Genomic DNA, 26,396 nt, shown 5'->3' on the forward strand with positions numbered 1-26,396 from the left:
ATTAAGAACTTGAAAGAGCAAAAATGTTTAAGCTTAAAAAATATCCAAGTGTAATGCTCTGTTTACTCAACAAAAGCGCAATCAGTTGGCCTTCTTGAGGTGGTCAAGGCCGCAAAACACCACATGAGGTCTTAAGTTATATTCGTAGAACAATTTTTCCCTATTGAATTAACTAAAAAAACATTACGTTAAAAAAAATTAATTCACATGTGAATTTTTGCCAATGTAGAACTTTCATGAATATTGAATCTATGTTATCTACTTAATCTGGGTAGAGTGAAAAATAAAAGGATTAGGTATAGCCTTTGATAGAGTAGGATGACATTAAGATTTGTGCAGTTAGCGCCAAATAGTTGGTAAAAAGCTATAATAATGATAATGTTGACGACAACTCATAAATTTGGGATAAAGGGAGTCTACAAGTCCACCTTCTTGTCCATTTTGTCTCTCCTCCTTCAATCTTGACCATCCAGCCTATACCATGCAATAGGTTGATCGGCTCAAATAATTTTCTCGCTTTTGGTATTTTATTAAAACAGTAGGTCTATTAAATTTCACTTGAGAATTAGAGCCTCTAAGTTAAATATTTTATGCCTCGAGTAGGTTTCAAGTTGATATATATAAGGGTGCGGTTTGCATAGAGCCGAGGATCTAAACAATCAAAGTAAAGCGCACCTTTAAATAGTGTCGAAAAATATGGTTTCAATATTAGAAATCTTTGTGCTAGCCTTAAAATATATTTTGATATTTAAGTATAAATTTTAAAGCTTCAAAAATAATGTAGATTGAGCAAATTTATGAAAACTTAAAAAACTTAAAGATTGGCGCTAAAAGAATACGTTACAAGATGCACTATTGCCAAAACTTGAAATCCATTTTTTTATAGTGCCCATGCATCTTGATGTCGAGATGATCAATTTGAGGATATTTGAGCATCAAAACAATCTCTTCTAGTGAAATTTTGTAGGTAGGCTTTAATTTGATTGTTTAGAGCCTCGGCTCTATATAAACTTTTTCCTATATAAGTGCTCGCGAGAGTGCTATCATGACAATCCATTTATTTTATGATTTCATTGGAAATCATGTGAAGAGAATTTAGATTGTATCTTGCTATTTATGTAGGTATTTTACAATTAAGAAACAACTGCCTCATGTACACATTGTATATTAATCGATGATAGAATACCCCACTCTCGTGATTTGCTGAATTTATCCGAACGATCCACAAATGACGAAAAGTCACTCTTTTGCCTACCTCAATCTTGATAAATATAAACCAAAGCCCTCAGTTTCTGTTAAGTATGAGTTCGTGTAAGTCTTGAATGGGCACCTCGAAAGGTTGATGCAAATAAACGAATTTTTTTTCGAGGTCTGCGAGCTATGTATCCGCATCTAACTTTAGTCATTTAATTTGATTTAATTTCACTTTAGATGGATAACTAATTGATTTCTTTTCTTTTAGTTATTATTTCCCTTAATAACAAACGATTTGTTATCCAGTCATTTTAACTCGAATAGTAAATAAAAATATATTAACAACCCGCTATTTGGAGGGGTGTGGCAAAGAGGTTACATGGACATTGATATAATTATTTTTAATACGTGTCTAAGGTGTCTGGGATGCTGAGCTAGAAATGCAATGCATACCACTATGTCCATAATTAAAAATTTAAAATATACCGTATGAAATGGTATAACTTTTTTGCAAGAACATTAAAATATGTTTATTGAATTTATATTTCAAAAATAATATTTTATTTTAACACATGAATTTATTCACAATGTCACGTGTAAGAGAGTGGTAGAACGCCATGCTAAGGTAAGTTGTGAGTTCGAATCACAAAACCAGCATTGCAATCTAAATAATAAATACCTTTTATGAAAATTTTAAATACATATTCTATATACAGTTGTAAATAGTTATTAAAAAATAAAATTAAACATGGACGAAAGCAGTTGTGCTGGGAAAAGTTAAAATTTAATTTTTATTTTATTTTTCAAAATAATATTCATTTGACACATATGATGATATAAAGAAACAAAATCCAACACGCTTATACTGTAGAGCAAGATACTTTGGAAACCAACAGTTTTTCACACATGTAGATGAAATCTACAAATCAAAATAATAGATAAAACAAATTTTGGATTCACAAAAGAAGATAAAAAAAAAAGAAGAAGCAAAATGGAATAGTAATTTTTATAAGGACAAAGCATCCTTTTGATAGAAAATGGATCTTAACCTTCAAGAATTAAAAATCTTTTTATTTTAATTACTTATTTTAAGCAAAGGCATTATGAAAAACTTTAGCCCAAACAAATTCCTCGAGCTAGGTGCTCGTGTTACTAAAAGGATACAATGGTAATGAAATTTTTCAACCACAACCTACTTTGGAAGGCATAAAAATTTCACCCCGTGCATGATGGGAAAATTGTATGGTATGAAATTTGATCCACAGCCTACAATGGAAGGCAGCAAATTTTATTACTCCGTGAATTATAGGAAAATTGTATTATTATATAAATAAAATTATGCTAATATCCACTAATTTGAGGTTACGGAAGATTTTGCCAAAAAATTTTGTATTTTATGCATGATCTTTTTTTTTTTTTTCTTTAATATCTGAAATCAAGCTGTCATATAAGGTCAAATGTAACTTGTGATATTTAAAATCATTTGACTTTGGATTTTGAATGTCAAAGGTTAAATTTTTATATACAAAATCAAATATGACTTCAAATCTTGAATATCCAATAATTTTAAAGCCTTTTGTACAACCTTATAGCATTATTTTCCGTATGGTGGTGAAGCGGATTTCAAGCCAAGAGCTTACGGCCCAAGAACCTAAAGTCCTATGCTCATATGAAAAGATTCGATCTTTTCGCATATGACTTTTTGGCCCAACATATTGTATACCTTCAAACTAAACATAGACCAAAGCCCAGACCAAGCTTGCCTAACGGTGTTGGCATTTTTAGTTTTAAAAAATACAGGTTAGCATTTCAAATAGTATTAAATATGGTTTTTCAAAATTCTTAATTAGTAAAGAGAGCGGACGAGTTTAATCCCATGTTGAAAGACAGAATGAAGTTTAAGTGGTACTTATACGGAACGACTCCTATTTTATGTTCATGACATTTAGGTGTATGCGCGAAGCATGCGTCGGCATTCATTCAAAGTGGCACAAATGCACGGGGTCGCTGCTTGCCCAATTTTTACGAGACGCTCCAATTTTCATGAGACAAGACCTAAGATCGAACTCCCCATTCGAAGGATCACTTTAAAAAGCCACCTCTTTCTGTAAATAGGGATTCGAATTGCCCATTCGATATACACTTTTGTTACTCCTCTCTCTCTTCCATTCAATATACACTTACTGGCCTTTTGATGCTCTCTGTGACTTCTGTTTTCAGACATTCCGAGGATAAAACTTCTGCTTTCAGATATTCCGACGATTGTTTTATGGCCAATCAGCTTATTCAATTCTAACCAGCTTGTGGGACTGAGAGCAACTTTTTTTTTCATATTTTATATTCTTTCTTTATTTCTGTAAAATCGATTCCAACAACTCCGACAACCTGAATCAGATTTTAATTAAGAAAAATAGTTTGATTGGGCTGCAACCCGATAAGTAAAGCCTCCCTTCATAACTCGATCCAAAAATACAATTATAGGAAAACCTTTAACATCGATCATCAATACTTGAACATTATAGTTTTGTCAAAAAAAAAAAAAAAATCGAAGCTCTACAAATAATACATATTATAACACATTATCTGGATCTTCGCCTTAAAAATTAATGTTTGCATATCCACAAGATCTGCACCATTTTTTTAATTTCAAATTTTATTATTGGTGTTAGAAATTGATTTTAAAGCGCCTATGATGGAGATTTCTTTTGCCTTCCCGGATGAGGATTCAAAGAAAGGCTTTACTTTGTTTTCACAAGGCCTTAGGCTTTATAGAAACCTCAATCCTTTAATTAATACACACCCCTATTAATGATTCAGTGGCAAAGATTTAACCACGATCTAACACTGGCACTAAACACCATGAACACCTACCAGACTTTAGTACTTGTCTTGACATCCTGCATCTCCAACGACTCGATCGCTGCATTTCTCTCTGTGTTTCTTTTCTAGATTGCTCACTCAATCGATTCATTTCTCTTTGTATTTATTTCTTTTATAGCTTGCTCAGATTCAAACTCATAACAACATGTCCACCTAAAAGCTTGCTTCTTCCAAGAAGAAAGCTTTTGAGCAAAAACAAGTGACCTCAAAGGTGCAATGACCAACAATTGACTAAAAATCATGACCAGAGCCTTTTTCCCAAAGGTCGGCAAATGATCCGACTACATACCATTGACTTAATAATTTTATTATATATTTTCATGAAAAATGTCCCGTTTCATTTCTCTAGACTTTCACTAACAAATAAGAGGCATTCCTTTATTAAAGACACGAGGCATTTATACATGGTAAACCGTGCTTTAGTACTTCCAAGCCTGTTGCTTCCTTGATATCTTTAGCATCACATGCAAACAACTCGTGGGTCACTTTGTGATCAAAATACATCTAGCCACTAAAACCATGATGAGAAGCCACATTCAAAATCCCATGTTTATAGGTTCTTCCACATACCTCCTCACAGGCCTTGCTCATCACCTCCAAAGAGATGCCTTCATTGCAAATGTTTGCAAACGCTCTCATGTGTTTCATGCCATATTGGGTGAGTGGTCCACATTTCTCTTCAAATGCTCGAACCTTTAACATCAAAATAAAACTTGTCAAAAGCTTGTATGATACACTCTTAAATGCAAATTTTCAATAAATTTGGATCAAAGTCTAGTTTCAAAGAGGGAAAAGAATGAAGTTTCAGGTGTCAGACTAAACTTCAGCTTACAATTGTAATTTTCTAAATTTTAAACTCGGAGTGACAAAAATCAGACATGACACAATGGTGATTTAGAGAGAAACTAAACCATCATCTCGGCTAATTCAACAAGATATTACAAGTGAAAATTAATGTAAATATCTTTTCTTGTTACGGCATTAAAAAGATATCCCATTATTCGTGCATGTCCTTTCATTCGGGTTCTTCATTTTTCCCCCAAATTTCGGCACCAGGGTATTTCTTTTTCCGGGTGAGTTTATATTATGAACCTCAAGTTCTGAACCGGTTACTTGTGGTTTTTTAATAAAATAACGGTTTGGAAGTCATGTAACTCGCCCCTTAAAAACAAGTGTTATAGTGGACTCCCAAAACATAATCCCTACCCCTTAAAAGGAGTATAGTGTGCTCCAAAACATGATCCCTTGAGTCAATGACTTGGTACATTGGAAATTTGGATTTTCCTTATTTAAAATAGTCATATCGGATTCTAAAATTGATCCGCAAATTGGAAAAAAAAATAAAAAATATTCAGGGAAAACCTCTACAGTGTGCTCCTCAAGGGAGATACTCTATTGGAAAAAATTAAAGATCTTAGTATTTAGTGTAAACTAAGATCACAAATTTGCATAAATGATACAAATTACAAAGACAATTTTAATGCTGAACACTGGTTTAACTTCCTTAAATACTCATATCTAGGAGATGATCTCGTTATGAGAGTGTTATAATATTAGGATAATTTAAATCTTAGTGGCTTAAGGCCTTTTGATGAAAAGGTTAAGTGTGGATTTAGCGATAGACATACCATGGATTTCAAACAACTCCAGTCATCAACAAGCGCTTTCCCTGATGGTCTCTTTGCTCCAAGAACATTTGAGCCCTTGTCCCAACCAAATAAGAGCCTTCCAATCAAATCAACACTCTTGTCCAAATGTTCTCTATGAGCCATCTTCTCTGTCATCTCGTTTCTGATCGCAACCTTCTCCTCAGAGCCTTCGGTTGATCTCTCGTACTATTGAAAAAAACAGGGCAAGCATTATTTAACACATGCACACACATTTATACATCAAGAGAGGGAGAGTGAGAGAGAGAGAGAGAGAGAGAGAGATTCACCCGCTGCCAAAGAAAGAGTAGATCGGCATCTCTTTGGTTCACAACGTCCATTCTATTGGGTTGTAGAGGCAAGCTGTTATCAGAAAGATTTGCATTTGCTGGGTCGAAACCTTGGTAGAGGTACAACCTCTCAGATTTAATGCTTTTGTCACCGTATTCCATGACATGAGAACCTGCAGTGTATGTGTTGTAGTTCGACGTTCGACTCTTTACCTGTGGTATTTTTAGTTTACAGTGATTAATGACAAATTAACATAAAAAAGAGCAGAGCTTTACATGTTCAATGAGGAATAACTCCAAATATAGAAGTAAATGCAACCCATTGGAAAGGAAACATTCCTAAATAACCAAGTTATATAAAATGGTCGACTTGAATAATGCAAGAATCATCATTCAATCTATCTCATAAAATGGCTAATAGTGAAAACCTTTTTCGAGTCAAATGTGAAGTGCTTACAAATGTTGGTACAATGCGACAGTCTAAGTCGTTCAATCTAGAAATGCAAAGTTGCAAACCATTTTAGTTTCTCAAAAAAAATAAAGAGGGCAACCATTTGCTTCTTAGTTGTTTACAAAGTATTAGGTTCTACATTAAACTATGAATTCATCAGACTAGAAAAACATTTGTACATATGGTACATTGACTTGGCAAATTGCAAATTCTAAGCACTAACAATTAGCTTTTATGGCAACAGTGTGAAAATCTTCCACAAGAAGCAGGACTTACTTATAGCCTTACATTGAGTCAAGTAAACCAACATATCACTCAATTGATGTGGGTTTTTGGTCCCTAGGAAATCAAAATTTACACATTTCTAGAAGCAAATATTTCTTCTCGTACTATACGACAACATTATCAAATGATATCTTCAAGCACACACTCGGGGTTTTGAAGACTGGTTATCTGTTACTCACCCTCACATATTGCTTTTGTATAGTTTCCTCCTTTAGATTGTGCGTTTCACTGCAAATGAAGACGAAACATGTAACCAATAAGCATATGAAAATTAAAGGAATATATGTGTCGAGGGCATAGGAAATAAGATTATATCCTCGTGCACTACTACTATACTTCATATTCACTTTATTGATGCAAAACTCGATAGTTTATTGTCCTTCTCTCTTTAAAATGTTAAAATTATTTTGGGATATTTTAGAACATACAAGGCATTATTAGTTAAGGGAATAAAAAGGAATTACTCCACATTAGTTCCTGTTAATAATTAACATACAATGGAGTGAATTCCACTTGACCATCAAGATAAAAGGTAGAACTAGTTTCCATACAAGAGCTCCATGATGATGATGATCAGACAGGGCATGAAAGCCTCCTTGCAATCATGTTTTTCAGGTTCAACTAGTCTCTCTATAGAACAAACAAAGGCAGCAAGATTGTTGAGGAGAACAGAGAGGTATAGTAACTAAGAATTTGGTAAACTCTAATACATGATATGTTAACAAGACCCAAAATTTTATATAGAGGGGCAGACAGTCTGAACACCTTGGAATGCCACTAGTCAAAGGGATGAGAGCTATGGGAGGGGAGAGCGGGATTACTCCCGTTTTGTTAAAAAGAAAGTCGACATTGGATAATCGAGCCCCTTTGGTTTTGTCCATAGTAAGTGAACACCATAAACCTGTGATTGAAAAAGCTAGCACCACAAATAAGTGGTTGCAAAATTGCCCATTTCACATAGAATTGCTCAAGTTGGATCATGATCTTTAGCTAGGCGAGTCCAGTTCCAGGAACCCCAAATCACCCTGGTTTTGGAGATGCTGCCCCAAACTACTTGAATAAGATGTCAAATGACAACTCACTCTTTGTTACTTGTTACTAGCCCAAAGATATGTTCCTTGGGAGAATATTTTCCATCCACTCCCTTGGGTAAACCTTGTCACGAAATATTTGTAGGACTCCACAGTAACCTCCTTAACCGACCCACCAACCCATAATAGGAAAAGGAGAGTAAAAAATAGACAGATTCTATACGTGCCATGAAAGAATAATGTCCTAACAATAGCTAGAGACTGTCAATGGACAACCAGATCCCAAGTGTTTGAGAACTAAAAGAAATTGTTTTTTTTTTTTAAACGATACTCATATAGTGATTCCAATGGGATCCAAAAATAATAGATCGAATGAATCTTCAAAAGTACCTCTTTTGTATGAGGGACTGTGTGTAGAATGTGCTCCCTCAGGGGCACGGTAGGGGTGTTAGGGGTTTTAATGGGTTGGGTCAGGGCCAAGTCGACCCGACCCGGACCTGACCTTGCTGGGTCAAAGTGGGAGCCAAAACCGACCCAAGCCCGGAAGTCAAGTTCTACATCTAGATACAAGGAAAATCTATATTGTAAATGCATAATATACATATATATTCTGTACAAACAACGGGTTGGTTAGCTTGGTTCAACCTTGGTGGGACCCACTGACCCAACCTAATACGGTTGAGGATGTACCTAGACCCAACTTTGGCCAGGACTAGGTCATTTGGACTCCGTCTCGACCCATCAGGTCCAATATTTGGGTCCAAATCCAGAATTGTCAGGTCAACCAGGTAGGTTAGTAGGTTGACCTAATGCAATTGCCACCCTTGAGCTACCCTTGAGCACGGTATACACATTCTATTAGGATTATTCTACTAAACTGGTTAAGAGAGAAACAAAACACACCTGTCTTCCATCCATGCAACACTATATAGATCTCCTAGACATGTCATGAGTTCTGGAGGTGGTGGTGGATCCATTCCCGGACAATACGTTCCCCAACTACTCTCTTGTGCATTTGAAGCTGTGGTGACATATATGTTGAGATCTTCAGTCATTAACCCTTCAAATATGCTCCCACTCTCACATGCTTCCACATATATTACCTACTCAATAGAAAACAGATTGTGCATTGAGCCATTGATTTTGATTGAACAATTAAGCATCACATTGAGAAAACATCTTTGAATCAACAAATTGGATTGTATGCCCCACCATTTCTTTGTATCCCTTAGACTTGTGTTTCTTCATCAAAACCTCCATGAGATCATTGGCATACAAGAATGGCATATTTGGCATTCCTAATAAGAAAACAAGTTATGATGAGACTATTTGGTACAATTTAAGGCCTAAATATAAATAGGGATTGCGTACAACGAGGTCACAATTATTCCCGCTTGTTAGATGTCAAATTATTCCCGCTTGTTAGATGTCAAGTGGATGGCTTAAAGTAAGTCACGAAGTCCGAGAACTTTCTATATTTATTTTGGAACTTTGTATCTAATCATTGACACTCTTACAACCACCCATTTTGAAATCTATGGGACAAGAATGATATTGACCTCTTCGTACAAAAGATAAATAATCTTCTAGATAAATGGTCTTCTTGTAGAGGATCCCATATGACTAATAAAAGATAAAGCCAAATAAAGGCGGGGAAAGCAAAATTAACTGACCAAGTACACCAGGACCTCCATGATCAGAGTAGTAAATAAAGATCCTATCCTCAGCTTTGCTATTTATGACTTTGCCACTTCCACCAGTGACTGCACTATTGTTTCCCAAGAGGACTGCATACAAGTTCTTTGTATGAACTTGCTTCCCAGTATAGTCCTGTTTTACAAAAAAAAAAATTGCGCAAAATTGAATGCATATACTCTTAAAAGCAAAAAAAAATATGGAGAGTAATTGTGGTATCATAAAAGAAAGACCTTTGGTACACCCGCGTAAACATCTTCTCCTTGTGGGTGGTTTATGATAATTCCTTTCTTTGGATTGAATTCATTATAAGCAATGTCATCATGCATGAAAACTACAATATTCTCCTCTTTAAGACCACCCTTTAGAAGCAATTGATAGGCATGGCAAACGTCAGCCTACAAATCAAAACATGGAGCATAGTTAAAAACATGGAGCATGGTTAAAGACATGGAGCATGATAAATTCAGCCCTCAAAATGGACATCCCCATAGTAGAATACGCAACCCAATATGGGTTTAAGCATTAAAAAGTGGCAACAAATGCAAAAAAGGGCAATCTACACATTTATTCTATCGTACTTCAAATTTTTAAAATAATTATTTATTTTATATTTTAAATAAGTCCCACCTCAAATCTCGTATTGTTCTTAATTTACTTACAGAATAAATTTATTAAAAATAAATAAATAAGTTTATATGAACTTTCAACCTTATACCATTACAGTACAGCACACATAAAAAATCCATAAAAAAAAAGGTTTTCTTATCCTGGAAACCCTCAAATTGATCATATTGAGGATATAAAAAGAAAAAAAAAAAAACAGGATTTCGCTAATGCATCATGTATATCTAGGCTGTCCATTTTCAAAAAATTTAAATAGGAAAAAAAAAGTTTCATATAAATTTCCCTGCTAATAATAATTATACAAAAAAAGAAACAAATAAAAAAGCAAAGAAACAATTCTCAAGCTATTGACTATTGAGCTCCCCCATTATTCCAAAAAATAAAAATAAAAAATAAAAAAACTAACAGACAAACATAGACCATGCACTTGTCCTTTTACTTTTCTTATTTAAGTCACAAATAATCACCAGCGTGTGGTGAGCCTCCACCCTCCATCACCATGAACGAACGGTAAATATAGCACAACAACGATACACGACTTATGCATGCTGAGATTTCCTTCCTTACCTGGTGCCTGTAATTCCCGAAACCAGAGGAACCGGCAACAAGAACGGCCCACCTGGTACCAACTCCCTCACCACCTTCTTTCTGACTTGGCATTCGAATCACCGAGTCGACCCATTCGTTGACTCGGACACCAAAACTTCGTTGCCGGAAAAGTAAGAGAGAGAGAAGTAAAAAGTAGAAGAGTGAGCGACGCAGGCCCGAAGTCGCCATCGGGAAAGGCCGAGCCGTCCGATGATGGATCACCGGATTTTAACGAGGACGGGCTCCTAGCTATGGCGCGTGGTTCTTAAGCAAGAAGACAATCAATGGGTTTGCTTAATAAGGGGTCATGGGTCTTACAAATCTCATAATCCTACTTGGGTCCTCCTATTTTATTTGTTTTCTTTGTGTATATATTTTTAAAGGGCGTGGTTTTTATAGGGTTACAACCTTAAACATTCTAGTTAAGCCGCACCTTCAAATTTTAGCAGTAATTTTGAAACAAAGGTTCTTTAAGATTATTTTAAAATCTATTTTCATATATAATTATAAAATTTTAGATTTTAAAAATAGTTAAAATATAATAGATCTATAAACAAATGAAAATCTAAAAAATGGATGGTCTAGATAATGTGATGCAAGATGCATTATTCTTTGTACTCAAATTCTTTTTTTTTCATCTCGACGTTGCGATGTCGAGATGATTAATTAAAAAGGTGTTTTAATATTAAAACAAAATTTTTTGATGGAATTTTTATGTGCATCTGCAATTCTACATTTAAAGTTGCAACCTTATATAAACTTTTACCATTTTTTATTGAATATTGTTGCTAGGTGAAAGGAATTGAGATATAAGGCTGGTAAAAGATTACGAAATCTTAACTAAAATACATGTTGAAAAGCAAGAAAAGAAAAACTATTGCACATGGTCATGGATGGTATAATGAGGGTTTTATGGGGTAAAAGAGTTAGTGAAGAAATAGGCAAGGTGGGCGTGAACACGTTTAAAGCGTACATGCAAAGGGAGCTCGCGCCACGTAAAAGCGACGTTGTAACCTTCTCAAGCGATTCCCGCCACTTGCTAACGGTCCTGGCCCCACCCTTTGATCTATTAATAAAATTAAAATACATGTGTGCTGTCAAAAGGGCGACATAAACATAAAATATGAAAAATATAAAAGACTATTTTTAATTGTGGATAATAAAATGAAATTTGATTTCGTAAATTTTCCCAAACATGAAACGAATTGTATTATTCCCACCCACCATGAAATTTTTATCCCTTTCCTTAGTTTCCTGCAGTAAGTAACGCCGAAGTAGGGAGGTACACCACAACATTCACCTTACAGAAAATGTGATAACAAAAACAAATTATGATAGAAAAAAACGGTTGCGTTGCCACGTTCTTCTGGCTCACTTTTGTTTGTTACTCTAATTGATATGTTAGAGGTGTGAAAGAGAAGATTAAAAACGGAAACAAACGTAACAACAAAGTAAAAATGAAGAAAATTGATGTAGAGATTAACGAAATAAAAGGCAAAAAGTATACAAAGTGGCCATTTAGTTTTAGTACAACGACTCAAAGAGGTCATAATCACTCTTGTTCATCAAAATTTCAAATCGGAAAGTTATAAATGTATCATTGATTGTATTCAAAGTTCAAAAAATTTTTATCGAACTCCGTGACATATCCAAGGTATTTAATTTGATATCTAATAGCTAGGAGTGATTATGATATCCCTATAACAATGGTAAATATTCTTATAATTGTATATAATCTCAAAAAAAAGGTTAATTTCAGTTAAAAAAAAAAAGAGAAAATGTGATTGAAAAAACACGTGCTTTCTCTTAAAATTTTGGATGTTTCGAGATTACAAGAATCACAACAGAGAGGGAGAGAAAATCAAATATTTACTGTGTTTTAGAAAGCATTGTGACATTGACTATAGACAAGTGTGTAACCCCCACAAGACAAATGAGGTTTTCAAAAACTTAAGGGGAAACTCTAAGATAAGAGATAAAACTGTCTTTTTTGCATAATTCCCACTAAAAAGAAAATGCCATTTTCTTAAAGCACTAAGCTCCAAGCAATGGAAAAATTACATGCATAATTCCAACTAAAAAGAAAATGCCATTTTCTTAAAGCACTAAGCTCCAAGCAATGGAAAATTACATGCATAAAATAGTAGGAGATATTATTTCGATCATGAGGGAGCTACAAATCTACCAATGACTAAATGACAGAAATTTAGTTTTTCATGGAGTAATATTTAGTAAACGACAGAAACAACCCTCTTTCATGGAATAAGGTCCCGTTTGTACAGTCGAACAACGCCATTGAAGGTGGTCTGTGTTAACATATATATCCATATCTATACGGATACATATCTATGGGTATACATCTCTTGGGTACAAATATGTATACACAATACATATGTAATGCACCCAAGAGATGTATACCCATACACCCATACAGATATGTATCTGTACAGATACAGATATATACGCTAACAATGTGTTCTCAGCCTCGTATTTGTACCATGCGATTGATAGAAACCGTTATATCGAGGATAGGCCTTCAATAGATAAGTTATGGAGGTATAAAGTTCCCCATCGAGTCAAAACTTTTTTATGGCTGTTAGGCTTTAAGAGGCTCCTCACCATTGATCGTCTGTGGAGAATGGGGTTCATTCTTACCAATGTTTGTTTGCTATGCAAAAGTGGAATAATTGACCATCTCTTCATCCATAGTCGTTTTGTCTAAACCCTGTGGGATTGGCTATTGGGCTCTGCCAATTGGATTGGCCCGAGACATGCGAAGATACATGACTGGTTGCAACAACTATGGACCCCTCCTTTCTCTGCTCTGGGAGTTCAGCTTTGAAGGATTTAAGTTATTGCAGTCTGTTGGAACCTGTGAAGGGAGCGGAATTTGAGAACATTTGAAAGTCGCAATACGGAATTGACTTCTTTTGTCGAAGCTATCCAGCGATCTATTGCTTTCGGGGTTTACTTCTTTCTATACCTTAAAGTTGTCCCCAAGCCCATGATTTTCTCTCATTACTCACAATTGTTGCTTTTCAGTCCTACCAAATGTTTAGTCTAAAAAGCGCCTCCAGTTGGATGGGTTGAACTTAACTTCAACGACATCGTGTAGTGTCATAGTGTAGGCTATGGGGGCCTCCTTCGAGATCATTTGGGCGAAGTCCTATGGACATACTTAGGGAGACTGCATCAGTATGAGGCCAATGAAGCTGAACTCTAGGTCGTGAGAAAGGGTGTTGCCCTTTTGGACACCTTGTTCCATAGAGTGATCATCGAGGGAGATTAGGCAAATGTCATTTCTTGGTGTTCTTGCTCGAACTCCACCCCTTGGAGGTTGAGCGGCCTTATGGACGAAATTCTTCGAATGCTTAATTTGCTTGAGGTCACGTTCTCTCAAGTTGTTCATAGATTTAATTATGTGACACACTCCTTGGTAAATGAGGCCACCTCTTGACTGAACCATGGTCTCCCACTCTCTTCTTCTCTCCTCTTTCTCTCTCCTCCTTTGATTTCCTTTGTCTCTTTCTCTTTTATTTTTTGTTTTTTTTCCCCTCGTAGCCTTTTCACTATCTTAATAAAGCTCGCTTTTTCTAAATAAAAAACAACAACTCCATTGAAGGATTGAATTATTGGAGTTAATTGTAAATAGTTTTCTTAATAGAGTTGTGAGCGCTTTGGTGGCTTTTTCCTAATATGCATGAAATAAAAAAGCTCCTACTCTTGAATAGTAGAGCAGACCAAACCATGTTCCGTTATACCCCTAAATGGGTTGTGGAGTAAACGAACTTCCTCGTTAATAAGTGATTCCAAACGGGCTTATAAGTGCCGTCCAAACCAAAATGGAGTTTAACAAAAATGAGTCACGAATTAGGGTATATGAGTTTAGGGTTTTCGAAAAAAGTTCAAATAGGTTGCTGACCCAATTAAGTTGAGAAGTTTTATTTAATGCATTACTACCTTAAAGCTTGAAAGATGGAGGTTACCTATTGCTCAACAATTTGGCTCAAAGATATCTTTTAAAAACAAAAAACTTTTCTATTTTTTTTAGAATTGAAATGTTTTGTTCTGGAATGTTTAAATAAATTCTGGATATTGATTTTGATAACCTGTTGGAATGTTAAGAAAGTTTTGGGTACTGTGTTTGATAACAAATATATATTAATATGATATATTTATATTATACGTAATAATATAATATATTATATTATATTATTCATACAAATTATTATTTATATTATATATTATTGAAATATAATTTATATATTAAATATATTATTTAATATACAAATAAAATATTACATAATATATTATGTTGTAAATAGTTAATAGTGAATAGTAACAAAAAACGTTATGAAAGATTAAGTTCATACCCCTATAGGGACTTAAACTTTCATGTTTTAATAAAGAAATGGAAACTTTGTTAGAAGATGTCTTTCATAAAGAAATAAAAGTTCTTGCACGTCAAATGCAAAACTTTTACCAAATTGGAAAGAAATCTTTCAGCCAAACAGATATACCCTTAGGGAAGAAAAATAATAGGAAAAGTATAGAATGAAAGCTTTTACCTTGGTACAAGGTGGTCATGGTTAATCTTGACTATTGGATATGAAATTGGGTAGCTACATTTATTCCATTGACCAAGCTCAAATTTCAAAAGAAATTTTCTCAAATTTTGTACCACAGCCAAACTATCAAATTTCACATCAGATGGTTGTAAGTAAACATGACCACCTTGTATCAAAAGTAAATGGTCTCATTGTATACAATCCCAAAGTAATATAATAGAGATAAACAATGACTATCAAATATCCATTCGACATAACCATATACATCCTTAAAATCGACTAGGGACATATTTTATCCTTCTCCTAGTTTATATACGGAAAGGATTCAAGTTAATTAACCAAGCCGAATGACTCGGCTAAGTCCACTCAGACTAGGCCATGTACCTATACACCCTAAGAAAAGGATAGAAATTCAAAAACATGTAAAAAATTGTTCAAAGTAATTAGAAATAGCAAAAACTAGACTTAAGTAGTAGAAATCATTTAGAGTTATAAAAGTCGAGAAAACTATATAAAAGATGGATTATTGAATAATTTGATTTATACCTTGGAATATTTCAGAAAAACCAAACATGAGAAGAAGATAATAAAGTTGTAGCATGTAGTAAGAAACGATCCCAGAACATCATAAAAAACCAATAAATCATATAAAAATCGTATGTAGAAGATTTCTTAATAAATTGTATGAGTTTTTATAATAAATTTTAACAAGGGCGGGTTGGCGTTTGAAACTTGCCTCGGCCATCGAGTTTTTTGGCTGGGTCCTTGAACAATGAACACTGGTTCAAAAGGCTCGTTTTGGACCAGTAAATGTGGCTTCTTTTACTTTCTAAACATATCAGCAGGGGAACTTTTTCTCCACATGCTTGTTCCTTTCCATTTGGACCAGTAAATGTGACGTCTACTACTTTTTTAACATTCTGGTTTGGGTATCTTTTCAAAACATATTCATTCCATTCCATATTTGAAGCTCGATGCGCTAAATGTGCCTCTATATAGCACTTTTTTTCCTTTTCTAACATGGATGAAATGTATGCAGTGCATTTTCGATGATGCCATTTTTCGTAGTCTTCGTCATGTGGAGAATGTGTGCACTTTTCCAGAGGTATTGAGACAAACTTCAAGGATTCGAACCCTTGATTTCTCTTAGTCAAATTGGTATGTCTACCACTAAACTAAAGCCTAGAACATATTGCATTAGGATAATGCGAACATCGAGATGGCATAGACTATTGAAATCTAATAATCAAGACACCTACATAACTTTGATGGAGAAAGGGAACAAGTGGTTGTAGATCACATTTCAAGTAATAGTTAGGTGGATATTCATATGGAAGTTCATATTTAAGCACGTAGCGAAGATCAGTAAAATTGGCAGGTCAGAAATGTTTTTCGAATAGACCATCTAGATGGATCCAACCCTCACTTAAAGTGAGCCTTCTTTTCTTTTTCGCTCACTTTCTTTTGGAAGGGTAGGAAGAACTGAAATTTAGTTTCTTTTGCACCATCATCATCATCCTAAACGTGTGCAGAAACACTACTAAAAGTTGTTTGCTTTTGGGACCTGCATACGAGGAAACACCACTAACTAGTGACTATTTGGTAATATCTGGAGTAAAAGGAAGCCTACTCTATGAAAGTATGAGGAAGAATATCTCTGCGGGCACAGTCCACATTCCGAACCTATCGTTACTCCGCGGTTATTACTAGTCTTTTCAATGGGCATTGAACCAATGCGACATGAACTCGAGGCCTACATGCAGGAAGTGTCAGTGATTCTTATCCTTTGTTTGAGGACTGCATATAATTTCTTACCCAGTGATGAACTTAGATCTCATGAGGTGGGAGGGAACAATGCACCAGTATCAAGTAAAAGAGCGAAGAAGATTTCGAAATGAATTGCAGACTTGCAGTGAAAGAAAGGAAAATCTTAGCTTTTAAAAAAAAAGGCTTCGACTTAGTCATTATGGTAACAAATTTCTCAGATGATTAAACAAGCTTATGATTATCTTGAGGAGTCAGCTCTATGAGACCCCTAATTGTAAGCCAACATATAAAGAGCCTTATTAGCCAGAGGACAATTGTCTCCATAACCTTGCTTTTCATTCAGAAATTCTAGTAGAAGCCCGAAATGGAGGAGGAGTTGATCTTTTCCGTGGTAAATTCATGATTCAACCTCTTTTATTCACATTTCTGAGAAACCAATTTGCATCAACCTGAGTGCATTTCAAGAATAAATCCATTCATACTTCTGACCCCAATTTAATGGAAGTAAAAAAAAACTCAACCACCAATCCACATACGAAAAATATGAAAGAAAGTTTCGATTCCTGGGTTAGCATCAAAGGTCCAACGTGAAAGGGACTCCAGTGGCCGGAATCCATGACCCTCCATCAAGAAAGCTCCCCACAGAGAACTTTGATGCCTCTGAAGGGCTTGTTATAAAATGATAACCATTCCACTTCACTCTCTTTCCGGTGTTTGAGCCAGGCCCTGTATTCCTATATTCTCCATAATACAATGTGCTTAGAGCGAAATTCTCGCTCCACTCTAGCCAACCAGCCGGATTTATCAAGTCATCAAGAAAGCATTTCAAGAAGATTGTCCTAGCGTGCTTCTGCCATGGCCTCCCTAGATAAGTCGCGAAGGATCCTTGCACAGGGCTCAAGTCAGGGGCCGCTGAAATCCTAGAATTATGGATTGATATACCAGTGTTTTGGTTTGGGTCACTTCTTCCTTGAGCTGTAATGGTGTTCTTTTGCTGGCTCATGGGCCTCCTGACAAAGATGTTGCAGTTTTGGAACACAGCTATGGCATTCCCAAATATGAAGTCGACAGTGCCATATATGTCGCATTCTCGGTAGAACTGGCGCAGGGTGTCGGCATGTAGGGTGTCTTGGTAGCCATCAATGCTGCAACGGTAGAAGGCGGCAAAGTCGGAACTCACCCTTAAGGCCACAGCTTGGTGGTTTTCAGGCCCCGCGGTATTACGGAAAGTCATGTCCCTCGCCATGAAACGGTCCCCGGATACGGCTACAATAGGCACAATAACCACTCAATTTAAGGAATGTTTGGTTGAAGTTAATTATTTCACATATGCCTGTTAAAAATACAAGTTTTGTCAAAAGTGTTCACAAACTTATCAGCAACCTTTGTCATTTAGTTAGTGGATGCTTTAATCACTAATAGTTTATTATTGTTAGGTTTATGTGGCCTTTAAAGTCCTTATGAGTATGTATTAAAATACTTTTATTATAGTGAAACATAAACTCAATGGGAGTGTAGTCCCTCGAAGACCATCCTAAGCGAATGATGTTTGCTTATACCGGACTGTGTTTATCGATCTAGGCCAGTCGATTGTAAAACCCAAAGTACCTGGGCATAAAGAATTAACTGAGGAGCCTTTTGGGTTCACCCTTGATGAAGTCGGAGCTTATGTCTAGATGAGAGAGCCGAGGGACTGTGTGATGGTAGGCCTACTGAGACGGGAGCCAAAACCTCATCCATATTCCATCACACGGCATGCATATTGATGGATCATTTGGAAAAGCCAGATATCCTCCTTTGGGTGAAGCGTAAGCATGTACGAAAGATACCGCTATGCACTATAGAGCTGTAGTCGTATCAGGTCGTGGTGACCTTAACTCGTCTTTAGAGGAGGACTTGTAATCCATAGATTGGGATTGCAACCCCTTGATTCATCGGCCTAACTTTGGTGACCTGCTACTGAGCCCCTGCTTGGACTGTGGGTCATGGGAAACACTGAGTCGATTCGATAAAGCTTGTGTGGTTTGCAGTCCACAATTGAAGGCGGAGTATCTCATTATTACAGATTGAATTTTTAAAACTATATGAATCATTTTCCCATTATATTAATTTAGTTGTGTTCATTTTATTATTGAAATAATTTTAGTTTTATTATTTGAATTTTATGAATCTCTCAATATTTTAATTATGATTTTTGGACTTATAAAAATACAGTTATTGATTTTACAAAGTTGTGAAAATTCAAATATATATTAATTTGTTTTATTTAATTTTAAAATAATATATTTTTATAAAAAAATTCCATAGAGGCCCAAAGTGTATATGGGCCTACCATGTGGCATGTAGGTGGGGGCCCACATGTGCCACAAAAGGGTGACACGATCCCACCCTTTGGATTCTTTGTGATCAAGGTCTTTAATATTATGGTAATTTTGATTTGAGGCATGTGGTCAAATCTTGAAAATGATATAGCGGCCATGGCATATTTTGTAATATGATAAGTATGCTTTAAAAGGGATATGGTCAATTTGAATAGATGGTAAGCATTGACATTATCTTGTTTAAAATTTTTGGTAGTATTTATTTACTTGATAATGTTTGACATATCCTTATGGAATATGTGATATGATCATGCTATTTTTATGGAATGCATAATATCTATTTTATCTAAATATATTGATGGGAAAATGGTTTAAGGAAAGGGGGATAATGGTCCAAGCACCTTCCATAATGTTGATGGCCCATTTATAGAATAGATGGCTCGGATCTCTCACCCCACAAGTCACATTGATCAACGGTATAGACTCAATCTCATGAAAGAGGCAAACTATGAGAAACTCTAAGAAACCCTAAACCTAAATATTCACTATAAATAGCAGTGCTCTTCCCCAATCTCTACACAACCTCTCTCTCGTCTCTCTCTCTTAAAGGGGCACGCTACACTCTCTCTCCTTTGAGTTTCTCTCTCTAACCCTCTTTATCCCAAAGTTTCGAATGGAGGGTCACACCCCAACTCTAGCTACTACTCTTTTTCTACCTATACCTAAGAAGAAACTAAGAGTTCTAGAAATTAGGGAGAAACCTAATTTATTTTATTTTTGGAGGTTAGGGTTTTAGGAAGAATTAGGGTGGTTACATAGTTTGGCCGAAATCAGCTTTTTTTTATTCGAGATTAAAGCTAGACCGCAGATCCCGCTTGGCCGAAATCAGCTTTCCCGATTTGAGATTAAATTTAGACCACAGATCCCGCGTCATTGGATGTGGTGACTCGGTGTGGGGTGTAAGAAGCTCGATTGAAGTAATCTCCATCATCTTTATCTTATACTTACTTGTTCTTTATTTCATATTCTCAAGCACAATATAGGTTGTATGAATAGCATCAAGTAGTTGAGATTTATTTTATTGATGTGTTATTTATTTTAGAATTTTTATTGTTTGTAAGAAGACCATCTGTGAGTGATCTTGCTACCAAAAATATAAGGGATTATTATTATTATTAAAAAAAAATTATATTTTCTCAGTAAAAGATCACATCGGTCTTTCTTTCAATTATGAGAGAGGAATGGGGTGTCACTGACTCATGGGAACATGTTGGGGAGTGGTGCCCTCACCCACACTCCCACTCTCTCTCTCTCGAGCTTGGGTCTGTGTTACCCAGTGACAGCCATCATGTAGGATGGATTTCATGAGTGGGGAGCATAATTAGCAGTATGATTAGCCAAACCAGTGTCTGAAAGCACTACTTGGGGTGAGTATTCAGCCAATGCCCGATCCAAGTACTTGGTCCAAGTATGAGTAACTCGGCCCAAGTAGGTGCCGGATATTGTAGCACCAAAAAAAAGTTTTTTATTAGGTCAAAAGTTATAAAAAATCCAAAAAATTAGGAAATGTATATTTACAGTAAGATTAAGCAAAACACATCAAAATGGGAATAAAAAGGTAGTGAAAAATCAAATTTGAAAAATCAATTTGTAATTGGAAGTATTTTCAAATTGATAAAAAAAAAAAAAGGGAAATATAAAAATAAGTTTTTACGGCCAAAACACTTTTCAATATTTGTCAAAATAATAAAAAATATAAAAAAACATATCATAAATAAATTCTTTATTTTTTGGGATTTTTTATTTTTTGAATTTTTATAATATCCCTATGTGGCAACCCAGGGAAACTCGGGCCCCCATGGTACTTGGGACTCGGATCGAATAGTCAAACACTGGCAAATAAGAAATTGGTAACTCGGTTTTGGTCGAAGAAGTCTAAAAAAGGTCCCCACATTGTATGAGAGCCATAAAAATCGTCAAGGGGAAAAGAATTTGACTGGTTTGGATTTGACTTAAAAAAAAAGTGTGTTTTGATATGGGCATCAAGAAATGACAAGTAACAACGTTAGTTTTCATGTAAAACAAATAAAAATTTTAGTTCTATGTAATCAAATTAGAAGATAGTATACCTACTTTCAATGTAACTAGCGTAAGACACGTTTGGATTGTACGAAAAATTTCGGGAGAAGTATTTTCACGTGAAAAAACTTCCTCATGTAGTTTAATTGTGGGAGTATTTTCATATCATTCACAGTGTCCTTTTTTCGCACCAATTAGCAGCCAATTGGTGTAAAAATAATTTCATACCAAACCATATTAAAGAATTTTTTCACATGAAAATACTAACAGGGACGTATTTTCACACGAACCATGTATATTAGCTGAGAAGTATTTTCACACGAGCCATGTGTGCACTAAATGTTGGTAGGCGAAGAAAGTTCTATTCGGGCACACCAAAGAGATTTAACAAAGAGGGGGAAAATGAATAAAGAGAAGTTTACAAAAATACACCTAACGTTTGAATTGTTTAACATTTTATTTTACCTGGGTGTAATTTGATCAATTTCAAAAACTTTGTTTAATGTGTCGCTTGAATTTTGATAAAAAAAATGGATAATTTGAAAATAGATCAGTAATAAATAGTTCTTGTTTGTAGTTTGATAAATTTCTTGAGAAACGAGAACATCAATTGAAGGCAATTTTAAAATTCTCTTCAAAATTTATTTTGAAGTATTATGTGTTCTCCAATAAATACTATTTTTTTCAATTGATTTTGGGACCTTTATTTTAAAATGCTTATAAAAATCAATGTATTTTGCAAATGGAGTGTACACCATAAGCCTATTCATTTTTGATACCAGGAGGTAGGGTTGGCAATGAGCTGGGCGGCCCGGTCTAACCCTAAAAAACTAAGGCCTAGGCCACAAAAGTAGCCTGAGGGCTGGGCCAGGGCCACAATAAGATCTGCCTTGCCCTGCCCTACCCTATAGTTTCTTTGTTTTTTTAGCTTTTTTTTTAAGCCCAGCCCAAGCAAAGCCAAGGCCCCTTCAGACCAGTTCAAGCCAAGTTGGGCTAGGGACAATCTTTTAGGGGCCTAAATTGGGCTTGGCCCAAGGCCGGTCCGACCCTCTCCAGCCCTACAAGGAGGTCACAATTACTAAAATCCGAAAGCTTAAAGTATGTTGTATAAAGAAAATATATTTTAGACTTTCTGTCCATTCAATAGTATACTCTCAACCACTCAATTTCACATCTAATAGTTAATCAGGATTTTGAATTCTAAAGCCAAAATTTCCACCAAATAAACCCTCTCCTGAAGGCAAGCAACAAAGTAATGCTGCCTGTGAAATATGACTTGAGAGGGACTGAAAAAATTATAGTAAATTCACAGTTTGCATTGGGCAATAAAAATCTATGATTGAAACTTAGTAGCCTTCACCATTTGAAAAGGGAGAGGAGGGTCTAGATATTTACCAAATGTGGCAGAGCTGAAGGTGGTGGAACCACCCCTAACGCTTCTACTCGCTGTGATAATGGTGTTTCCTTTCCCATCTCCAACAAACATCAAATTCTTCATAGAATTGGTGATCTGCACATTCTCATTATAAACTCCTGCTTTCACGTGGATAATAAACCTCTGGGTTCCACTTATCTGATTTGAGGCCACTCTTAGAGCTTCTCTAATGGTTTTGTAGTTCCCCGACCCATCTGCTGCGACTTTCAAGTTTGCCTGAGATGCCAAAGTTTTTGCTTGTAAGAACCTCTGATCACCGACCGATACCCATCCTGGGAATCGATCATGCAAAAATCTGCCATTTAACCGTGTTTTGGGCCCATTAGAAGAGGGCGGCTTGTTTATGGCTAGGGCGTTGCATATAAGCTGGGAGACATTTTTTGCCAGTTTGGCAGGGATTTGGGCTTGGACATCAAGGTCTATGAACCCATTGGTGCATGTCTCTAGGTTGGTTAATGAGGCACTCAGCCATGTCTGGGTGTCGAGTTCGGTGCGAGTGGGTGAGCGTAGGGTTCGGTTGAGGTGAACAATGGTGGCTTTGTAGAGCTCAAAGCAATCAGACCAAGCCACTCGCTCAAGCTTGTTTGTGCATGACTTACTATGCTTGAGGTTGTCAGCTTGGGCTTGGAGGGCCCGGTCCATGGCGGCCTTTACGACCATGTGATGGAGGTTGGCCTTGCTCTTTGGGCTGGGGCTTTGGCCCATGAGTTGAGTGCAAGACTCAGGGTGAGGGGTCCTGATGCACCACCTCTTCACATTAGCCATAGTGCCCTCCACAGTTATTGAAACCATGGCAATTGTGAGGAGCCAGAGCACCAAGTGATGAGCCATGGTATTGACCATTTCTAGTACTAAGGTTGTGGTATATTGTAAAGCTGCACTATGCGTATGCCTTATATGGGGCAACCCCTCTCTCATGCCAAACTTTTTATTTGTCATAGGACTCTTTCATGTGGTTTGTTTTCAAGAATATAATTATAGTTTAAGTCCATCCACCCAAAATAAATTTGAAACAAGGATAGTATTGGGCAATGATTTCATGCAATCGTTGCATAGTAATATGATGCAACGACTTTAAAAGTCTATCTTATGGTCATTTGTTTCATCCAAATGTTGAAATATATACTCTTTTCATTCTAATGAACAATCACAAAAAAAGAAAAAATTGAAAAACATAGGTCATTCATTTTGGTGAGATGCTTAGATCTAGGCCTTAGAAGGATTTTTTCATTTCCAATCTTTTTGGATGATTTTATTATCATTAGATGAACAATGTTAAAAAATAAAATAAAGATTTTGAGTTTATAAAAGCTAAGATCTTGAAATTCACAAAATTAATGGTTTAGATTTGTTTTTGGAGGGGACTCATTTTGACAATATCTAGAGTTCAAATTGAACTTTTTTTTTGAGGGGGGGGTGAGGGGAATTGATTATTGAGATGAAGAGAGTGTGTGTGCAAAATTTGAAGTCATACAAATACCACAAACATGATTTTCTAGAAGTGTCATTGCAATATACTATGAGACAACCATTGCATTGGATCATTGCTCTATAGTATTTGGCACAGCATCATGTAACAAGACTTTTAGGACAGTGTTTGGTTTGTTGAAAATCTCTCTCCATGAGTAAGGCTGCGGTCCGAACCAGCCTTGGCCCAAGCCTAGCTCAGGTCCTAACAAGGGCACCCCGAGACTGGGCCAACTAAGGGGCAATGGCCTAGGCCTCAAAAAAAAAAAAAAAGGGAATATTGTTTTGGGCCAGCCTCTACAAGCTGGGTCTAATAGATTCAAAAAAATAAATAACTAATGGAAATAACGTGTTGGGCAGGCCCCGCCGGCAGCCCTCAGGCCATATTTTGTGGGGAAGCCCCAACATTTAAGGGTTGGCCGCCCAACCTATTGCCACCCCAATCCACAGGCCCTATTTTGTGGGCAAGCCCTAGCTTTTAAGGGTTGGCCGCCCGCCCAACCTACTGCCAAGAGAGCAATCTCCGAGAAATTGGTTTCATACTTTATTGGGAACAAAGTAACTTTTCTATAGGATAACAAATACTTTCTGCATTTGTATCGCAACGTGACTCATGGAGAATCCAGAAGATGGAGATTTTCCAAAAACCAATGTGGACAATTCACAATTGGCTTGATCAATCAAAGTCTATTTTGAAGAGAAATTTCCTATGAACCAAGTATGTCCTTAGTTTAATGGTCATGCTTCCTAAAAGAAAAAATTTATCAAAATACACATAAGAGATGAGATGAACCATTTAATATTTTACCTATTTAAAACTATTCCAACTCGATCTTTTTTTTTTTGTATTTTGAAATTAAATAAAATATGTATAAGTTTTTAATTGTTCATCTCTAATAAGTTGATAGATTTCCCTTCTTAAAGAAAATACGAAAAGGTGTAAGTAAGTATATCAAAAGACGCAATCAACAGATTGATCCTTCTTACTCTTAATCATCATTAACCGTTGGATTTGAAATTGGGTGGAGGAGGATCGGCACAAAGTCCAAGATAAATTTTCTCGAATGTCACGGGGCTCTTTCATTAATTGGATTTTACATCTAATGGATAAAAATAATTGTGACCTCCTTGAATAAAAAATCAATGGTCTCATAATATACGATCCTTAAAATATAAATATTTTATAGTGGGACTCTTCTCACTCTCGGTAAATGCTTGCATAGTTCGCAATACATGTAATGGCAATATATTAGTAAATTTAAAAATCATAAATCGATTCGTACCTGAGCCAAAAAAAAATGAGCCATTGTTATTGATTCGAATTTAAAATAAAGAAATTGGTATGTATGTTTGTATAAGTTTGTGCATACATATATTACCTTTAATTACAACAAAGATTCAGTCCACAATGTATGGTATTCAACTAATAAACCAAAATAAATTCCATGTTGGTGTTCAAGGGACTTATCTCAATGCCAAGATAAAGATAACAAAGAATAATAAATTTGGGTTATTTTTTTTGTTCTCTAAATGCTAAAATATGTTAATATTTTATTTTGTTTGAAAATCAAATCTTTGTTTAATTTATTAAAAAAACGCACCTTTTAAAATGTGTTTTAAAAATTAAATTATTTGTAAAAATCATATTTTAAACATAGTTTCGCTAATTATGAACAACATCTAATCCAAGGAATAAGGGAGTTATATTTCATCAGAGCATAGTGTAGTAAACTGCACCTATAAATTGTCGTACGTGAAATACAACCCTCTAAGATTGAAGGAAAATTTAAGATTCAGTGTGGTTTTCTAAAGTTCGATAGTTCAAAATTCCTTTATAAATTGTACTCTAAGTATTTTCTCAGTTGGATTATTAAAAAAAAAAAAGCATCAAGCAGAATGGTGTGACGCTACTACCAACTTTTAAAAATGCTTCTAAAATATTTGAGTACGATAAGGTCGAGATCGAGCTTCTCCCAACCCGGGGAGAATGATGCAGAAAGAGATTTGGAAAATTCAAAATTTTGGTGTTATTTTTTTGTTTTCTTAAGAATAAGAATTGCATTAGAAAAAAT

General features: G+C 35.6%; 2 protein-coding genes across 3 annotated transcripts; both read right to left on the minus strand.

The window, feature by feature from the left end:
* Positions 1-4,326: 4,326 nt before the first annotated feature.
* On the minus strand, positions 4,327-10,954 carry LOC18429268 (vacuolar-processing enzyme). Of its 2 annotated transcripts, none has more exons than XM_006838555.4 (9): positions 10,667-10,954; positions 9,706-9,870; positions 9,451-9,607; positions 8,990-9,075; positions 8,681-8,880; positions 6,926-6,974; positions 6,011-6,223; positions 5,703-5,909; positions 4,327-4,767 (listed from the first exon to the last, which is right to left on the minus strand). In XM_006838555.4, exons 1-9 carry the CDS (start codon positions 10,874-10,876, stop codon positions 4,579-4,581), a joined length of 1,476 nt encoding a protein of 491 aa, XP_006838618.2. In that variant the 5' UTR covers positions 10,877-10,954; the 3' UTR covers positions 4,327-4,578. The 2 variants fall into 2 exon arrangements, with proteins under 2 accessions (XP_006838618.2, XP_088717390.1); XM_088861264.1 differs by having other exon boundaries at positions 10,567-10,926.
* A 6,450-nt stretch (positions 10,955-17,404) lies between these two features.
* Positions 17,405-23,721, minus strand: LOC18429269 (pectinesterase). The gene is made up of 2 exons (XM_006838556.3): positions 22,818-23,721; positions 17,405-18,288 (listed from the first exon to the last, which is right to left on the minus strand). The coding sequence occupies exons 1-2, from the start codon at positions 23,698-23,700 to the stop codon at positions 17,597-17,599; spliced, it is 1,575 nt and encodes a 524-aa protein (XP_006838619.2). The 5' UTR covers positions 23,701-23,721; the 3' UTR covers positions 17,405-17,596.
* Between the last annotated feature and the right edge of the window lie 2,675 nt (positions 23,722-26,396).

The sequence above is a fragment of the Amborella trichopoda genome, chromosome 3 (genome assembly GCF_054954075.1).
Source record: "Amborella trichopoda isolate Santa Cruz 75 chromosome 3, AtrichopodaSantaCruz75HAP2 v2.0, whole genome shotgun sequence".
Lineage (NCBI taxonomy): Eukaryota > Viridiplantae > Streptophyta > Magnoliopsida > Amborellales > Amborellaceae > Amborella > Amborella trichopoda.

What these genes read in the sequence shown, in the direction of transcription:
- LOC18429268 (XM_006838555.4), bottom strand. Translation starts at nt 10,876, where the DNA reads ATGGCGACTTCGGGCCTGCGTCGCTCACTCTTCTACTTTTTACTTCTC. An exon ending in TCGGGAATTACAGGCACCAG is followed by an intron (nt 9,871 to 10,666) that starts GTAAGGAAGGAA and finishes TTTGATTTGTAG; the next exon opens with GCTGACGTTTGCCATGCCTA. An exon ending in GTTGCATGGATGGAAGACAG is followed by an intron (nt 6,975 to 8,680) that starts GTGTGTTTTGTT and finishes CTTCATTTGCAG; the next exon opens with TGAAACGCACAATCTAAAGG.
- LOC18429269 (XM_006838556.3), bottom strand. Translation starts at nt 23,700, where the DNA reads ATGGTCAATACCATGGCTCATCACTTGGTGCTCTGGCTCCTCACAATT. An exon ending in CTTCAGCTCTGCCACATTTG is followed by an intron (nt 18,289 to 22,817) that starts GTAAATATCTAG and finishes TGCCTATTGTAG; the next exon opens with CCGTATCCGGGGACCGTTTC.